The sequence below is a fragment of the Limulus polyphemus genome, unplaced genomic scaffold (assembly GCF_000517525.1).
Source record: "Limulus polyphemus unplaced genomic scaffold, Limulus_polyphemus-2.1.2 Scaffold873, whole genome shotgun sequence".
NCBI classification, from domain to species: Eukaryota; Metazoa; Arthropoda; class Merostomata; order Xiphosura; family Limulidae; genus Limulus; species Limulus polyphemus.
The window spans coordinates 85192-102132 of record NW_013666483.1 but is presented as its reverse complement, the minus strand read 5'-3'; the positions used below and the strand labels follow the sequence as shown (position 1 = coordinate 102132).

Below are 16941 nucleotides of genomic sequence, written 5' to 3'. Positions count from 1 at the left end.
GTTATACCCAGGGGTAAATGATTCCAAAGTTCTGTTATACCCAGGGGTAAATGACTCCAAAGTTCTGTAATACCCAGGGGTAAACGACTCCAAAGTTCTGTAATACCCAGGGGTAAATGATTCCAAAGTTCTGTTATACCCAGGGGTAAATGACTCCAAAGTTCTGTAATACCAAGGGGTAAATGACTCCAAAGTTCTGTTATACCCAGGGGTAAATGACTCCAAAGTTCTGTTATACCCAGGGGTAAATGATTCCAAAGTTCTGTTATACCCAGGGGAAAGTGATTCCAAAGTTCTGTTATACCCAGGGGTAAGTGATTCCAAAGTTCTGTTATACCCAGGGGTAAATGACTCCAAAGTTCTGTTATACCAAGGGGGTAAATGACGGTAGTCAGTCCCACCAGCATGCTTCCTATCATATTGTCAGAATGTCACAACTCACAGAACCTAAACAATCATTAAATGTTCTATAAATGAGTTAATAAATAACCTTACAACATTAGTTTTTGTTGGCAACAAGATCATCAAGACAAGTTATTTACCAGCTTTAATGTCAATCATTATTAAACCAATTGGATAGTTTCATCTGGCTGTGTGATTTTTATGATTGGTCAATAATGATATATATATATCAAAATGATGTGTTTTATTTGGCTGATGCACCATGATCAGTCCCACCCCTGATATTAGCTCATATAATGTCATTCAATAGAATGGGAAGCAAAACAAAACATCTGAAGTAAATTTACAATTATAAAATTTTTAAATTAGTTGTTTAAAATATGTTTATCTAAAACCATCAAGACAATGGCCATATGTGTTTTCTTTGTTTCTTAATAAACTATCTATAATAATAATAATATTCAGTTTTTGGTCTGTCCTGAAAATGCTCACCTAACAATCTAAATGCACATGTAAATGCACTGTATTTCAACGGAAGTAAATGAAAAACAGAAGTAAATATACTTTAGTACACATTTTGTTCAACAACATATTAAAAGCTTATCAAAATTTTTAAAAAGGTCTAAAGTTAGGTCGCAGAATAACATTATAAGTTTACTTACTGATAATATTAAGTATGGTAAAGTTTAGCCCCAACTAAAGCAAGTTACAGTGTTAATTTAACTCTTTAACAAAAAAGAGAATGTACTTTTTTTAATAAAGTGGACTAGGACTAACAGATTTCTGTGTCTTTGATTAGAAATCTTGTGTATTATTCTAGAAATGCTGTATTTAAAGAATAACTGTTGCAATAATGATCCTAATTTATTATTCTAGAAATGTTGTGTTTAAAGAAGAACTGTGGCAATAATGATACTAATTTATTATTCTAGAAATGCTGTGTTTAAAGAACTGTTGCAATAATGATACTAATTTATTATTCTAGAAATGCTGTATTTAAAGAACTGTTGCAATAATGATACTAATTTATTATTCTAGAAATGCTGTATTTAAAGAACTGTTGCAATAATGATACTAATTTATTATTCTAGAAATGCTGTATTTAAAGAACTGTTGCAATAATGATACTAATTTGACTGCAATTATTTTGCAAGTATCATAAATTACACATAAGCAAAATCCTTTGTTGTAAATACATACGAGTATTAGCATTTTTTAAACAGAGTTTCACCCCTAGTTATACCCAATGTAATTAGGTTCAATACCTGGGCTCTCTCTCCATCGTACTTGTATTCACAAGTGAACTTGGCATTTTCAAAACGCTTCAGCACTTCTTCTATTCCCTTTGTCGGATGAGCTAGCATGGGTTTCAGGGGAACTCCAGGTGTTAAACGACAACGGTCAGGCAGTGCTTCTAATCCTTCTTTGAGAATAACTGGGATAATCATGTTGTAGTTTGGACATTCACTATTTAGAGGGAACACATATAAAAAGTTCTCAGGTTACACTTATTCTATAAAGATTACACTCTACACATGGTCAAGAAATTCAGGCAGTATAAAATATTTGATAATCACCAATGCATTATTTACTAAATAAACTTCCGAAAATTGTGATATTTCAAGATTTTGTCGCTTTAAAAATTTTTTTATTTTAATTTAATTAAACAAAATATGAATTCAATGAGATTTTTGTATAAAATATACAAGAATAAATTCAACTTTCTTTTCACCACTACAGAAGAGTTCTGGGTAGTCAAGGTCTCAAGAAATCAGTTTACCAATAAACAGTTTTCAATATTAGGGTGCCTTCTTCAAGCTTTTTCTTAAGGTTTTCAGCACTCAAGTTCTTTGACAAATCAATAACCTCAGGTGGGTAACTCTGTGCTGGAGGAGTAAGGACAACAGCCTGAGCTAATGCAGATAGTACAGACTGCTCAGCCAAGCCTATTCTCAATTTTCCACCAAGAGATCTGATGAGATATCTGGCTTCTGAATGACGACAGGCAACAAATAGTCCTTGAATTTTGTCCATTTTTTTGGTCATTGCCTGAAAAAATTTTTAATGAAACAGATTCATCTCAGTCAAGTCCAGCTTGATAACTCTTCCACTAAACAATGATATATGTAATCAAAGGCCTAAAACATTTGAGAACAATCAAGAATCTATATGTACAGACAAAACCTGCATACCTTAATTATTTTGAACAATGTATTAAGACAAAAATTCCTTTAAATGATTCTACAAAAAGCTAAATACAACATTGAAATATACACAGAGGAAGGCACTACAATCTAAAATCAGTTTCCATTAAGTATGTTTAATAACAGTTGTTACATATACACTAAGTTTGTTTAACACAGTTATTACATATACACTAAGTACGTTTAATAACAGTTGTTACATATACACTAAGTACGTATAATAACAGTTGTTACATATACACTAAGTACGTTTAATCACAGTTATTACATATACACTAAGTACATTTAATAACAGTTGTTACATATACACTAAGTACATTTAATAACAGTTGTTACATATACACTAAGTACGTTTAATAACAGTTATTACATATACACTAAGTACGTTTAATAACAGTTCTCATAACTGTTATTAAACATACTTAGTGTATATGTAATAACTGTTATTAAACGTACTTAGTGTATATGTAACAACTGTTATTAAACATACTTAGTGTATATGTAATAACTGTTATTAAACGTACTTAGTGTATATGTAACAACTGTTATTAAACGTACTTAGTGTATATGTAACTCAAAGTATATGTAATAACTTATTAAACATAGGGTGTTTAATAACAGTTATTACATACATATTTTGAGTACTTTCGACTCTACTAGAACCAATAATAATTAATTAGACTATGTGTCACAGATTATATTTTCAATTTGACTTTTGTTAAAAATGAAATCTTTAATACCATCAAACAGTTGGTCCACAGTATAATAACAAATAGTAAATTTGATGCCATGCCACAATATTATTTATATCTTCTTCTTCTCTGTAATGACCTTAGTCCCAACTAAGTTTGTGGTCGGCTGATAATTTTGTAAACCAAGAATTTTTACACCCAAGTGACCAGTCCGGATGGCAACTATACGGGAGGAGCATGTTCGACGAAAGGGATTCGAACTCGCAACCCTCACATTGCGAGTCGAGCACCCTAACCACCAGGCTGTGCTAGGCCCCACAACATTATTCACGTACCTAAATTAATTTAGGCTACTGAATGGTGAGATGAAAAGACTCTATAAACAATGCATTAAATCAACATAGCTTAACTTTGCCCAAACTGCTGTGAAGAAAATGTGAATTTCATGTTGATTCTATTAGTGCATTAGATTATTAAAAATACCAATACTAATGGAAAGGTTGAGCTACAAACACACTTTCACCCTCCTACACTTCCTATCTAAGAAATAACAAATCAATGTCAATTTCTATTACATTTTAAAATTATGTTCATCTTCTACCTTACCCACCCATTATTTATCTTGCCATCAGTTATTACAGCCCATAGGTATAGTTAATGAGTTATAATTTATTTTTTAATGTAATTTACCATACGTTTATTAATATCTCATGAATCAAGTTTAATGAAATTTTGTATATTAGAAAGAAGATGGGTAAAAAAAAACTGGTTGTTACACTTTAACTTTTAAGCAATATATTGTGCCACAATTCGTGCTACAAATGGCTATTCCAAGAAAGAAATATAATTTTGTTGGAAACAACATACATCAGTGACAACTAACCACTTCAGTTCAGTGTTTTATCAACAGCAGCAAGCCTGTATTAAAATAAAAAACATGTTCGGCTGGCAAATATAGATTAATCACTAAACAAAATAAATAAACTATCACTCTCAAAAATGCACATTAATTCACTACTTTTGTATAAATAAAAAATATACTTACAGCATTCCCTGTCATTTGAGCAATTTCTTTAAGTTTTGAAAAAACTCCAGCAAGAGTTAACTTTGGTGGTGCAAACATAATTCTTTGGTTGCTGCGACTTGTCTAAAAAAAATAAATAAAATAATAAATATTTCACATTCAAGGTAAACTAGTATTATTTTTTATCATACTAAATAATCAGACAAGATTTTTTATGTTTTTTTAGCACAACGTACAAAACATATATGAGAATCAAGCTGTCAAGTAGGTTTTCTATTATTTTAAAGTAAAAGAAAAAGAAAGACTTTTTAAGAGAAAACAAACTACTCTGATGCATTCAGTAATACATCCGCTTTCCTGCAGAAACAATTTTTCCTTCATCAATTATATCTTTGGGATTTTACAACTGTAGTTAATACCCATAAAATGATTACATAAAATTAACAAACATAAAAGTCAAGTGTCGGGTGGTCAGTCAGTTGGTCTCACTCGATTTCTCCACATTTCATGAGTTACACGAATCCAGTTCCACTTTTTATCCTATTATACTCCCCCTTTTGATTGCCTGTTCTAATTTTAGTTGAATTCAATCACTAACATAGGAGTAAATAGCTCCTAAGTTTCAGCACTTTTTCTGCTATATAAAAGTCTGTCAAGGAGGGAGTATTTACAAGAAATGTGGTTTTAAGAGAACTATTGCAATAATGCATTTGATGCGATTATAAAATAACTGTGATCAATGAATACTGGGACAAGAATCAATGCTGGTGAGAGACACTCTTTAGGTGAAGTAGATATTGCTCATGATAGGCTTTGGTTTCCTGAAGCTAGAAGGTCTTTTATTTTTATCCTGTCTGTTTACGGACGGCAAAGTTACAAATGCATATTGGAGGATTCAGATTTGGTAGGCTTTGGTTTCCTGTCATTTCTGATAGGCTTTTATACTAGTAACGTTAATAATCTGGTTTCGATACCCGAAAGAAGAAAATGTCTGTGATCAATTAATGCTGGGAAGAGACACTCTTCAGATAAAGCAGATATTGCTCGTGATAGGTTTTGGTTTCCTGAAGCTAGAAGGTCTTTTATTTTTATCATGTCTGTTTACGGACGGCAAAGTTGCAAATACATATTGAAGAATTCAAATTTGGCAGGCTTTGGTTTATCGTCATTATTGACGGGCTTTTTTACTAATTAAATATAATAATTTCCACACATTATTGAAATATATTCAATCTAAAATTTGTTTACCTCTGCTACAATTCCCAAATCCCCTTTATTTGATACATCATTTTTAATCTTTTCCAGTGTTCTGCCTGTTGCTTGGGCTACTGCTTTCATCAGTACTGTTTCTCCAACACCAAGTTCTATACCTTCATAATCTGGAGCCAACTTGTTTAAACACAGGTACACAGCACACAGTAAATCATCGGGCGACATGACTATCACAGATCGGAAGAAGTTGGCCAAAATTTCTATCATTTTTAACCTGAAAACAGCATAATTGATGCTTAAAACTAAAAATAAAATGCATAAAAATAGTATAAGAATTTCCATTGTATTTCAATATAATAAAGGGGGGGGGGGCTACTATTATTATATTTTAATTATTAAATCACTTTTCTGGTTATCAAAAACAAATTTTTTATGACAACTTTCTACCAGCTTCATCAGGTACACTAAACACCATTAAAATTAATAAAAACAAACAAGCATTATTGTATATAATTCCTCATAACAGAATTAACAAAATTTCAAACGAAAAAAATAATAAAAAAGTTTCTTGCCAATTAACATTTATATTATAAAATGATTTTAAAACGAGTAGGGAATACAATAAAAAAAAAACTACATTTTGTCGTGAAACTGAATTTCAAACCCTGGATGGGCATTCCTCAATACTTAAAAGATCTAACTGTAAGCTCTTATCTTGACTCATCAAATTCCCATTTATGTAGTAACCTTTCTCTCTCTGTTCCTGAAAGCTACAGAGCTTTCCACTACGAGTACATACTCAAGTGGATGTCAACTCAAATCCATAAGGCAACAGCTGGATGTAGGAGGAAATGCATTAATTTAGGAACAAATATAATATTAACTCTGTCAACCCCATGGGGTGCCAGTTCCCATCTATGTCGAGTTCTGTAAATGACTTTGTACCACCAGGAGGAAATAGTATTCCCTTTCAAATTTTCCAAAAGTTTAAGTTTCAGATAAATAATGAAATGTTAAAACATGCATCTTTTGGTTTCTTAGTGTGTATCTAAAAATAAACCTGGCACTGGAAGAATTGTTTATATATAAATGTGGTAGTAAAAGTGTTAAAAACAGTGTGTTAAATGTATTATGAACCTCTACATGGGTAGTAGATGAAAAAATAACATAAATACAGGAAAGTCTCAAAGTAACAGAAAACAGTATCTACCTTAAGTAGGGAAGTAGGATATTACAGAAATTATCCCTGCTGTGTTCCAGTTACCAGATATATATATATATATATATGTGCAAATTAGTGTAAACAGGAGATGTGCTTTTGGAGATTTGGACTGTACTAAAGGTTAATGAAGAACAGTGGAACATAGAAAAACCTTTCTGATGCCTTAGGTATTCAAAATGGCCATCACCTTCAGAATTTTTTTGGGAAGAAAGAAAAAACAGCTAAAAATAGTAATGTTCAAAGATAATGTGTTTTCTTACTTGTTTGGTTCACAATTTACATTCAAAGCTACACAAAGATTTAGTTGCACATAGCCATCCCCAATTTTGAACTGATAAGTCTAGATGGCAGGCAAAATAAAGTTTGGGGATGGCTTGAATGGATAATGAAAGATACTTTATTACAATTAAGAAGTGTACATCTTGTCACAAAAACGAGCTCTTTCTCTCTCTGCACCTTGGAACCATGGGTGCTTTATAAGAGTGATGTCTTTGCTATTTGGTCTTATAGGAGTAGCCTAAGATTTGGTGGTGGGTGCTGTTGACCAGCTGCCTTCCCTATAATTTAATGACGAGGAACCCACTTTTAGAAAATAAAGTGTGCAGACATCTTTAATGGGTGATAAACGAAACTTTAATACAAGTGAAAAATGTACAACATTTCATAAGCTTTCTGAAAGGTCACAAAATATTAATCTTCAGACTCACAATTGAAACAAACTGGCCACTAGGTCATGCCCAGCTCCATAAAAATACAACGATGATGATTAGAAATAATGTGGGTCAGCACAGTAAATGAATATATATATATATATATATATATATTACTTCACAAAACAGTTAAATTTGAAAAATCACATAAAGAGTTCTTTATAATCCATTCTATTAACACTAATGTTAGAAAGCTCTTTTTATTGTTCAACACCAGAAATATCTGGTTACATACATACCTTGCACTAACACTTTCTATTTCTTCCAAAGTCCTAGCCAGTGCCAGATACGGTACCTTTTCACCTCTCTTCCAACAACAGTCTTCTATAGGATGGTATTTATTTTTAGCAGGGTTATAAGAGTTTTTTTCACTACTGGAAGGTTTCAATGCTTCTGATCTAAAAAAAATAAAAAAAGGTAAAATATCAATTGATATTCAAGTTTTTACCAAAATATTACGTTCTGTCTATAAAAATAAAATATACATGAATTAAATATTTCATCACAGGAAAAATCACTGTTTACTTTTAACACATTTTTTCCTATGTTTAAATATATTTTCAAATTAATGCTTTACTACTTAGAATAGTATAATGTCTTCAAATTTTAAATATGATACAAAGGAATAACTCTGAACTTCAGCATTTAACTTTTAAAACTCGGTAAATCTGGTTAAAACAAACATAAAGTGTAATTTTTAGTTCAAAATAAAACTTGAGAGCCCTTTGCACAAGAAACCAACAGAATTTTGTTTTCATAAACTGTTATTTTGCACCTTCTTGAACATACTGTTTAAAATCTTTGAAAATTCTCACTTGTTTGTTGCTTCTTCCACATTATTCGATTCTTTTTCTGCATGTTCTACTGTTTTAGTCTTAGCTTTTTTTGGAGCTAATAAATTTGGAAAGAAAGATAAAGAATGTAAAATATGGTTAGTTATAATTATTTATGATCACTAAATAACTAATTTTAAACTATTTTAACATAAGATTAGAGGTTATTTCCAATGCAAATGGTTACAATTACAGACATTAACACTCACTGTACAAGTAAGAAGTTATTTTTTCTCAGATGTTACAAGAATAAACAATGCATGTCATTTGTGAAGAAAAACACACAAAAAAAAACTTAGTTTTATTTATCACAATTTTCTCTCACTAAAATCTTCATTATCAAATACACTTTTCAGTTACTCTACTGTAGTTTAAATTAATTACAGTTTTTTATTACAAAATTTTAATCCTGCATTTTTTCGTACATAAATATTAGTTTATCAAAAACTTACATACATGTTTCTAAATTTTTCAGTTCCACAAAGGTTATCATTTAAGGAATAAGAAACATTCTTCAATATTCTAAAAGCAATAAACTGTGGTTATACTGCATTTATTCCAGGGGGCAGTTAAAAAAATTCTATTTTAATTTAATATGAAAATACATGTATGGTTTTAACTCTTCCACTGGTGTGTGCACACATGTTTCCCACTACATTAATGCCACATTTTAACTTTACAAAGTATGATATTACAAAAATGTTTTGAAATGAAGGTATGCAATAAAATTAATAATTAATTTTAGAAGACATAAATGTTACATATCAAATCCATAATAATACCTAATAATTATTACAATCATCTGTGAGATATTGCAGGCAACTTTCTCTAAACAAATGTAACATCATGTGTGATTCTCTACAAACATGGCAGTAACAGAAAAACTTTTCATTTTCTGTAGATTGATGTATATATACCCAAATGTCTATTCTTTTAGAAAAAGTAATTATTCCTAATTGTTGTCAAGGCTTAATTGATTTTTAAACAGAAATATTTCTTTCCACTACTGAAAATTATTATACAATTTTAATGATTATTTAACTGCTTTATTAAAAATTTATTAATACGATTGCACCAAGATAACACATACTTTGTAAAGAAAATTACATAATAAACTATTTTTAGATTAACATAAGTTATATCCACTTATGATGGTTAGGAGATCACAAATGGATGAATCTTGTTAATCTATCCTCAAAAACATTTCAGAGATCATATTAAATAAATATAAGCCAAAGAAACTCTTTTGTTTTTTTTGTGTAAGGTAAAAATATTTACGCAAATCTCACTTTATACATGTGGGAGCCCCGTTTTTGCATCTCTCACACTCAGGGTCAAACACAACCTCCCACAAGACACATACTCTACCATCTGAGCTAAAGAGTTAACACACCAGCTATTGCTAAAAACTCTTTTTATCAATTCAAACCAAAACATTTTCTAATAACTAAATTTAAAAGAAAAGTTAAAAACAAATAGCATTCTATTTTTGTGTTATTCAAGCAAAGGTACATGTTTTGACTAAAAAGAGCATATGTTTTTCTAATATTTAGTTAACTGAATTTTAATATTTAAAAATGATGGTTACATTGGTTGCATCAATTTAGAAATAAACTATCAAATCTGAACTGTATAAAAAATGTAGTTATATTTCATATAAAAACTGAAAAATTTTACATATATTATAGAAATAGTTATATAGCCTAAACATACCAAAGAATGAATGAATAGAGCCTTTGCTTTCTTCTTCATTTTCATTGCAGTCTGTTTGTTTTTCAGTTTTTTCCTCCTTTTTCTTAACCTTATTTTCACTATCACTTTCTTCTTTAGAGCACTGTTCATCTGAACTAACAGAGTTGATTGGTTTTTCTTCTGCATTCACTTCCTCTTCTTTCTTTAGCTTCTTCTGGCCTACTGCCATTTCATCTAACTCGGTATGTTCAGCTGGTACTTTCCTTTTCATGTGTTTCCGAGCTAAGTGATAGAAAAAGTATGAAGAGACAAATATAGTTAAAACTGCATAGGCGACGAATATGTCAAAATTAAATAACAGGTTGAACAATCACCAAGTCATCCTTCTTTTGATTAAAATATAAAAAACTTGGCGACTGTTCAACCCGTTACTTAATTTTGATGGAAAAGTATGATCAAACAAAAGTTTAATTATTTATCAAAATGTAAGTTCACATTTAAATACAGTAAATTAAAATGTATTTTTCTAGTGTATGTTGAATTACTTTTCTTCCATATTAAAGGTTCAAATTTAAAAATTAATGCGTAGACTGTTAAAGCAAAAATATAGCATGAAACTCTTTTCAAGGTGATATTTACTAAATTCAGAAGAATAACTAAGTAAATCAGTTTTTTTCCAAATCCAGAGTAACAAAAGTAAGGAATAAAAAAAGTTAGGTTGTCCAAGGATGTTTTGAAAGCTAACACACACAAATGCATTTTCTAAGACTAAGCTGTATGCCTAAATAAATAAATACAAATGTCTATGCACTTCTCAAAAAATTAATTCTATCTATTGTTCACAATAACAAAAACGGCCTAATAACACGGCTTTGCTCTACGCTTATTTTTGAATCTCATCAACAAAATAACAAGTGTGTATGTATCTAGGTAATATATCTCGGATATATCAATTTTTGTAAAACAAATTGAGAAAACTTCCAATTTAAGTTGGAAATTTAAAATACCGAAAGCAAACTTTATAATGTATATCGATTAAAAAACTGTTCGCTTTTTCCGAATACACCTTTCTTCATTTCATACATGCACATGATACTTACTTATATTTCAGTTGCAATACATAGGCATCCAATATTTACGCTGATCTTTCAAATGGAATGGGCAAGGAAATCAAGGTGTCTTTATATGCTACTTCGAACCTCAGATGTCATTTAGCATCAAATGATGATTGTGAACTTAGTAAATTATCATTTTAGAGGAAGATCATGATGTACTAAAGTTTGAATTATTATCACATATTACAACAGTTAAAATCGATAGTTTCTATCACCATTATTTCATGTAGAAGTACTAAAAGTCCCATGTATTGTGTGATAAAGCATAATTTCCCCTAGTAACTTTGTATAAATTATGCTGAAAAACTAGGGACTGCCAATGGTTCTTCTTATATTTGTACTAACCCTTTTCCACCAATCATAACTAATTACTGTTTCAACTTGTGCATTTATATATACACACTGGATGCCTCTTATTTTGATCACTTCGGGACACAGTTGCATTGATAACAATAACCAAATGACAACGTTAACCGATGAAATAAAAATTCAGCAGTTACAGTAATGTTTATTGATATAAGGTAGAGAACATATTACCTAAAAGTTTGAAAGCTGGATTTTTATGTTTATTGACATATTTAAAACAATTAAAACAAGAATTAGAAAAAATTCATTTAAAGTTGACTGTCTACTATTTTTTGGGAACAACTCCTTAATAAAACTTTCATATTCGTACTGTTTATGAAACTCGCCTGATCTGTGCTGTACGCTGCTTTCTTCCACACCATTGGTCCGTTTACACGAGCATCTTGTTCACGAACATTAGTAAACCAAAGTTTTAATGCTAATTCAACCTGGTCATATTTTCCACTGCACTTTCTCTTACAGTTTTCATTCTGTTTTGCTCCCCTCTCAATTTCGGTTTGACTTTTTTAAAATTTTACACAAAAGAGGTTGGGAAATGTTTTATTTTTAATCACACTGCTGCATTACGTTGCCCAATTTTTGGTAACTTATCATAGCATTCTAAAATGGCAACTTTTTCTTTAAGGGTTAGATCTTTACGTTTCTAATGCACTTCTTCCATTATTAAAGGGGGTTAACAAAAATTGAAATTTCTGGGAGCACCGTCTGTCACGAAGGAATGAAAACAACTGTACTGTAATTATGGAAAGGAACTTCAAGAGCATATGGAATCTTAATGACAACTTAGCCACACCCTTTTTTATGGTGAAAAAGTAAAAGGTAAGAGCTAGTCCCAAACATTTAAAATTGCTGAATCATAATGATCATAATAGTTTCATTATCAGATCATTGTGATGACTGTCACCCATTCCTGATATTACAAAAAAAATAACGTGACTAAATAATTTGTCTCTGAATACCTCTAGTATACTTAAGGTTTATATTTTTGTCTCTCCTTCCAACAATCCCACCTAAAGCAGAATGAGTATCAATACAATAATTGTTGTACTTCTTCCTAACATCAGTCTCGATTAACTGTGTAGATCGTCTTGAATTACTACCAAACATGGTGTGATACCATAAAGCAAAATAAATATACAGTAAATTTCTATTGTTTCTAGTGCTTCAGAATTGATAATAAGAATGAAAAGATAGCATGAATATAGTTAGACAAAGTAAGTCACTATAAAGCATTTTTATAAAGTGTAACAGGAAGATCGATAAAACACTGATAATAAATTTGGGAAAATAAATGCACATCAATGTCGTGACATTTTACTGAGCTAAATGAAGTTGTTCTTTGAAGTCCTTTATTCAATCTTTTCTAAGAAGTTCAAAATTTAGTTTCACTTTTCAAATATAATACACAATTACTACCTGTTCTCCGTTTAGGAATTGTCTCAGTTGACTGAGTTGTGGGTGGAGATTTCTGATCACCAGATGTAGATGGTGGTAGATTTTCTTTAGAATGTGCTTTAGTTTTTTTGTCTGGTTTAACTTCCGCTGACTGAAATTATGACACAAAAAATTTTTTGTTTACAACTAAATACTTCAAATAATTAACAAAATGAAAGACATATGAAAATTAAAATAAGCGTCTGAATATAATTAGTGATTCTATTGTTAGTTCATACTAAAGAAGTAAATCATGTATACATTCCCTAAACTTTTTCATACCCAATTGTAAGGAAATGAGATTTTTTTATTTAAGTTTGTACATAATATGAACAGCATCTACCTGTAATAAGCTTATTCAGACAGCAGTGGATTGCTATAGAATAACCTGCAGTAATTTTCAATTTGTTACTTTATCAGAAAATACAGCTGTTTATTAAATCAGTGCCATTTAAATTTTTCTTTTGTTAATTTACTCTTAACTTTATGGCAAAGGTTTTGGTAAAAATTTTACAACATGGACAATTATTTTAAAAACTGTGTCTTAGCTTTAGCAGTCAAGGTTAACGACATTCTCCACTTCAAATAAGAGCTAAATTGCAAGCACATCATAAACAATAAGACAGAGTGAGTCAATGACAGTTATAAAATCATTTCTGGATTGTTGGTTAATACATACAAGTGTCGACTACTTTAAATGGAAACTTTCATGCTCACATTATCAATTCTTGTTTTATCTTCACTGGAAGATTTTTCCTCGTTTTCAGTGCAAGAATATCTGGATTTTCTGGGACTTTTGTCACTTATTTCTTCCTCGTCTTCACTGTCAATGAGCCGATTGAGCCTTTTTCTAGTAGAGCTTTTTACAGGAGATTCACGTTCAGGAAATTCTATTGAGTCATTCTGTTCTTTTGTAGAATTTTCTGCTTCACCTTTATCCATTGAATCATTCTCTATCTTAGCTGGGGAACTAACAGAGTAAATATAACTCATATTATTTGAAGGGCAGCTGATTAAAAATTTAAATTTACATTTAAGTTTAGTTTTTGAATATCTTTAACAGTTATCTCACTGCAGCAATTTAATGATGAAAGAAGAATACTTATAATAATGCCTAAAAATTTTAAATACTATAGAATATAATTTTCTCCATTGTTTAGTTTAATATAGAATAATTCAATTTCAAACCTTTTACATTACGTAATTCAAAACTTATTTAAAATGATCGTGTATCAAAAATGAAATTTAGAATTATATTTCCCACCTGCTTCTCGTCTTCTTTTTCACGGAATCTTTCTTTGGTGCTTTTCCTTTGCTTTGTCCTTTTGTCTTTTCATCATTGTTACAGCTCTGCTGAGGTTCGGATTTAAAGAAGTTTCTAAAAATAATAAAAATTCAAAATTTAAAGTTTCTAAAAACAACAACTCAGAAATGAGTTTATAAAATAAAGTTGATATTACTGAAATATTCAAATTAAGGAATAATCACTAAAATGCATGTCCCTTTTTGGCTTGAAAAATGTTTTAGACTCAACTTTTCTACATCACATATTACATACTTAACTTTTATAACAGGTTAACCTCCAACAAAAAAGAATCAGATAAAAGCTGCACTATAGAGGAATTTATTGTAATAATGTTTTTAATAATAAAGCACAATATTAATATAATAATAGGAAGCATTTATTAAATGTTTTGGAATCTTCAAAATTCCATCATCAGTAATCTAGAGATACAAAACAAACACAATGGAAATTTCAACAGAAATGTGATATAATATGTAATACATAAGTAAACAATTTGAATATAAAAGTACAAGAAAAGAAAATGAAATGTATGTAGCACAAATGAAATAGATAAAATTTAAATAGATTTAAATCCAGTGAAGAATGTGTATTATTTAGAGGTGGAAGAAGAGTTTTTATGTATAACTTCTCTTTTAATTAGAAGTTCAGTATCATGTTTGGCTGTTGAGAGAATTTTAAAGTTGGAGAGAGAAATTGAATGTCCTGTTTCTGTATTGTGTTGATAGACAGTGGAGTTGGAAAGGTTTATAACCTTTCTGCCAGTTTTTATAGATATGCCCATGTGTTCACATGCTCATACTTTACCAACATAGGAGGCCTTACGGTCTCCACGTGAGTATAAGCAGACGAGACTTGAACAATGTGCAATAGACACATGATCTTTATTCAAACTGTTTATTTCTGTATTACAATTTACATTATATTTCTGTTGTAATTACAACTGTGTTTGTTCCATAACTCTAGATTTATTCCGTACCTTTAATAAATGTTTCCTAATATTACATTATTTTATTATTCATTTTAATATTTATTATTACAATATTTTATTATTAAGTTACGTTTTCCAAAAAATGAATCGATTACCAGAAGCTTTTTTAATTCTAGCTATTAGTTTCAGTGAAATTCACAATTAATGATAAAATATATTTTTACCACTTGTTCTCTAAAGAGTTCAGAGGATTGTTTGTTTGTTTTGAATTTCTCGCAAAGCTACATGAGTGCTATCTGCACTAGCCGTTCCTAATTTAGCAGTGTAAGACTAGAGAGAAGGCAGTTAGTCATCACCACCCAACGTAAACTCTTGGGCTACTCTTTTACCAATGAATAGTGGGATTGACTGTCACTCTATAACGCTCCCATGGTCGAAAGCACGAGAATGTTTGGTGCGACCCGCAGATTGCGAGTTGGGTGCCCTATCCAGGCGAGTTCAGAGGAATAATTCAATTGTACTGATGGTTCTTGAAGTTTATCAATATAACTATAGAAGTAGTTTACTTATGGTGAGTAAGGGCAACTCACATTCCATCTACATTACACTACAGTAAACAACAAAATCTGTTTCACAACATAAATATTTCCTATACCAAAAAATATTAACTCTAAATTATTACTTTGTTTTATACCACTCACTACTACTGGGGTTCACATAACTGCATTATACTGAGTAGTTTTATATCTGCTTGTTACAGTATTCAGTACGAAGAACTGAGCAAAAACTGGATTAAATTATTCACTTTTTTATGTTAAATACATAGGTGACCATAGCAATAATTAAGTTGATTGAATTGCGGTACTGATGGTATGTTTCTTTACATATTTTGTGTGACTCATGTTATTAGAGAACTTGTAGTCAACAAAGCTAAAGACCCAGAAATGATGAGTAAATAGTTTAGAAAATGTTTTAAAAACCAACGAATTCCATGTAAGACTGTTGGAGTTCTACATCAGGAATATGGAATTCATATCATCCAACACCCAAGAAAAGAAGATTACACTTTGGCCATGGCTGATGGACAAGTTTTTATATTTTTTTCTCCTCTTTCACATTGTTTATTCTATTACTAAAAAACACTCCATGTGGATTTCTAAGGAGCCATACAAGTTCCTGAAAATACTGAACTGTGAAAGTCTAGCACCTACATATGAATATTTAAACACAAAACAAAACTATAGACATAAATAAACATCTCTTTAAGTTACAAACCCTCAGTAACAAACATATTTAAGTTAATGCAACAATATTCTTACAGTGCTTTTGTCTACAGTCAAGTTTGACAGCAATATCTGGGAAGAATTTTCAAAATGCTTTAATCTGTTATTTATATATATATATATATATGTATGTATGTATATGTGTTTGTGTGTGTATATATATATATATATAACTTCTTAAACTATAATTTATTTATCTGTACATGCATGAGGTATTCTACACACATCACTAAAATTGATAAATGTCAAAAACCATATAATATATGAACAAATATACATGAAGATCTTAGATGCAAAATGTAGTATATACTATTCTTGACCATATATATATATACATACATACAGAGAGAGAGAGAACTGCAGTCAAATCTTGTTGGTACACATTTTTAAATGTTTGTGTGTATATACAAGTATTATGCGGTTCATAATCTTCAAGAAACATATCCAGTACTTTTATAGTGGTAGAATGAACAATGTTAGAAAAAAATACTTGTCTTGTCCAACAGCCAAAGTATAAT

General features: G+C 30.3%; 1 protein-coding gene across 2 annotated transcripts in view; it reads right to left on the bottom strand.

Moving 5' to 3' along the window:
* The window catches only part of LOC106460981 (DNA ligase 1-like), a 39021-nt gene that overhangs the window by 17313 nt on the left and 4767 nt on the right, over window positions 1–16941 (bottom strand). For both annotated transcript variants that reach the window (XM_013920745.2, XM_013920746.2), the window contains exons 2-11: window positions 14171–14284; window positions 13624–13876; window positions 12889–13018; window positions 10013–10273; window positions 8282–8357; window positions 7706–7864; window positions 5571–5808; window positions 4344–4445; window positions 2183–2451; window positions 1668–1869 (exon numbers count right to left, since the gene is read on the bottom strand). In XM_013920745.2, the coding sequence (XP_013776199.1) occupies window positions 1668–1869; window positions 2183–2451; window positions 4344–4445; window positions 5571–5808; window positions 7706–7864; window positions 8282–8357; window positions 10013–10273; window positions 12889–13018; window positions 13624–13876; window positions 14171–14284 (1804 nt within the window). The remainder of the gene's footprint in view (window positions 1–1667; window positions 1870–2182; window positions 2452–4343; window positions 4446–5570; window positions 5809–7705; window positions 7865–8281; window positions 8358–10012; window positions 10274–12888; window positions 13019–13623; window positions 13877–14170; window positions 14285–16941) is intronic.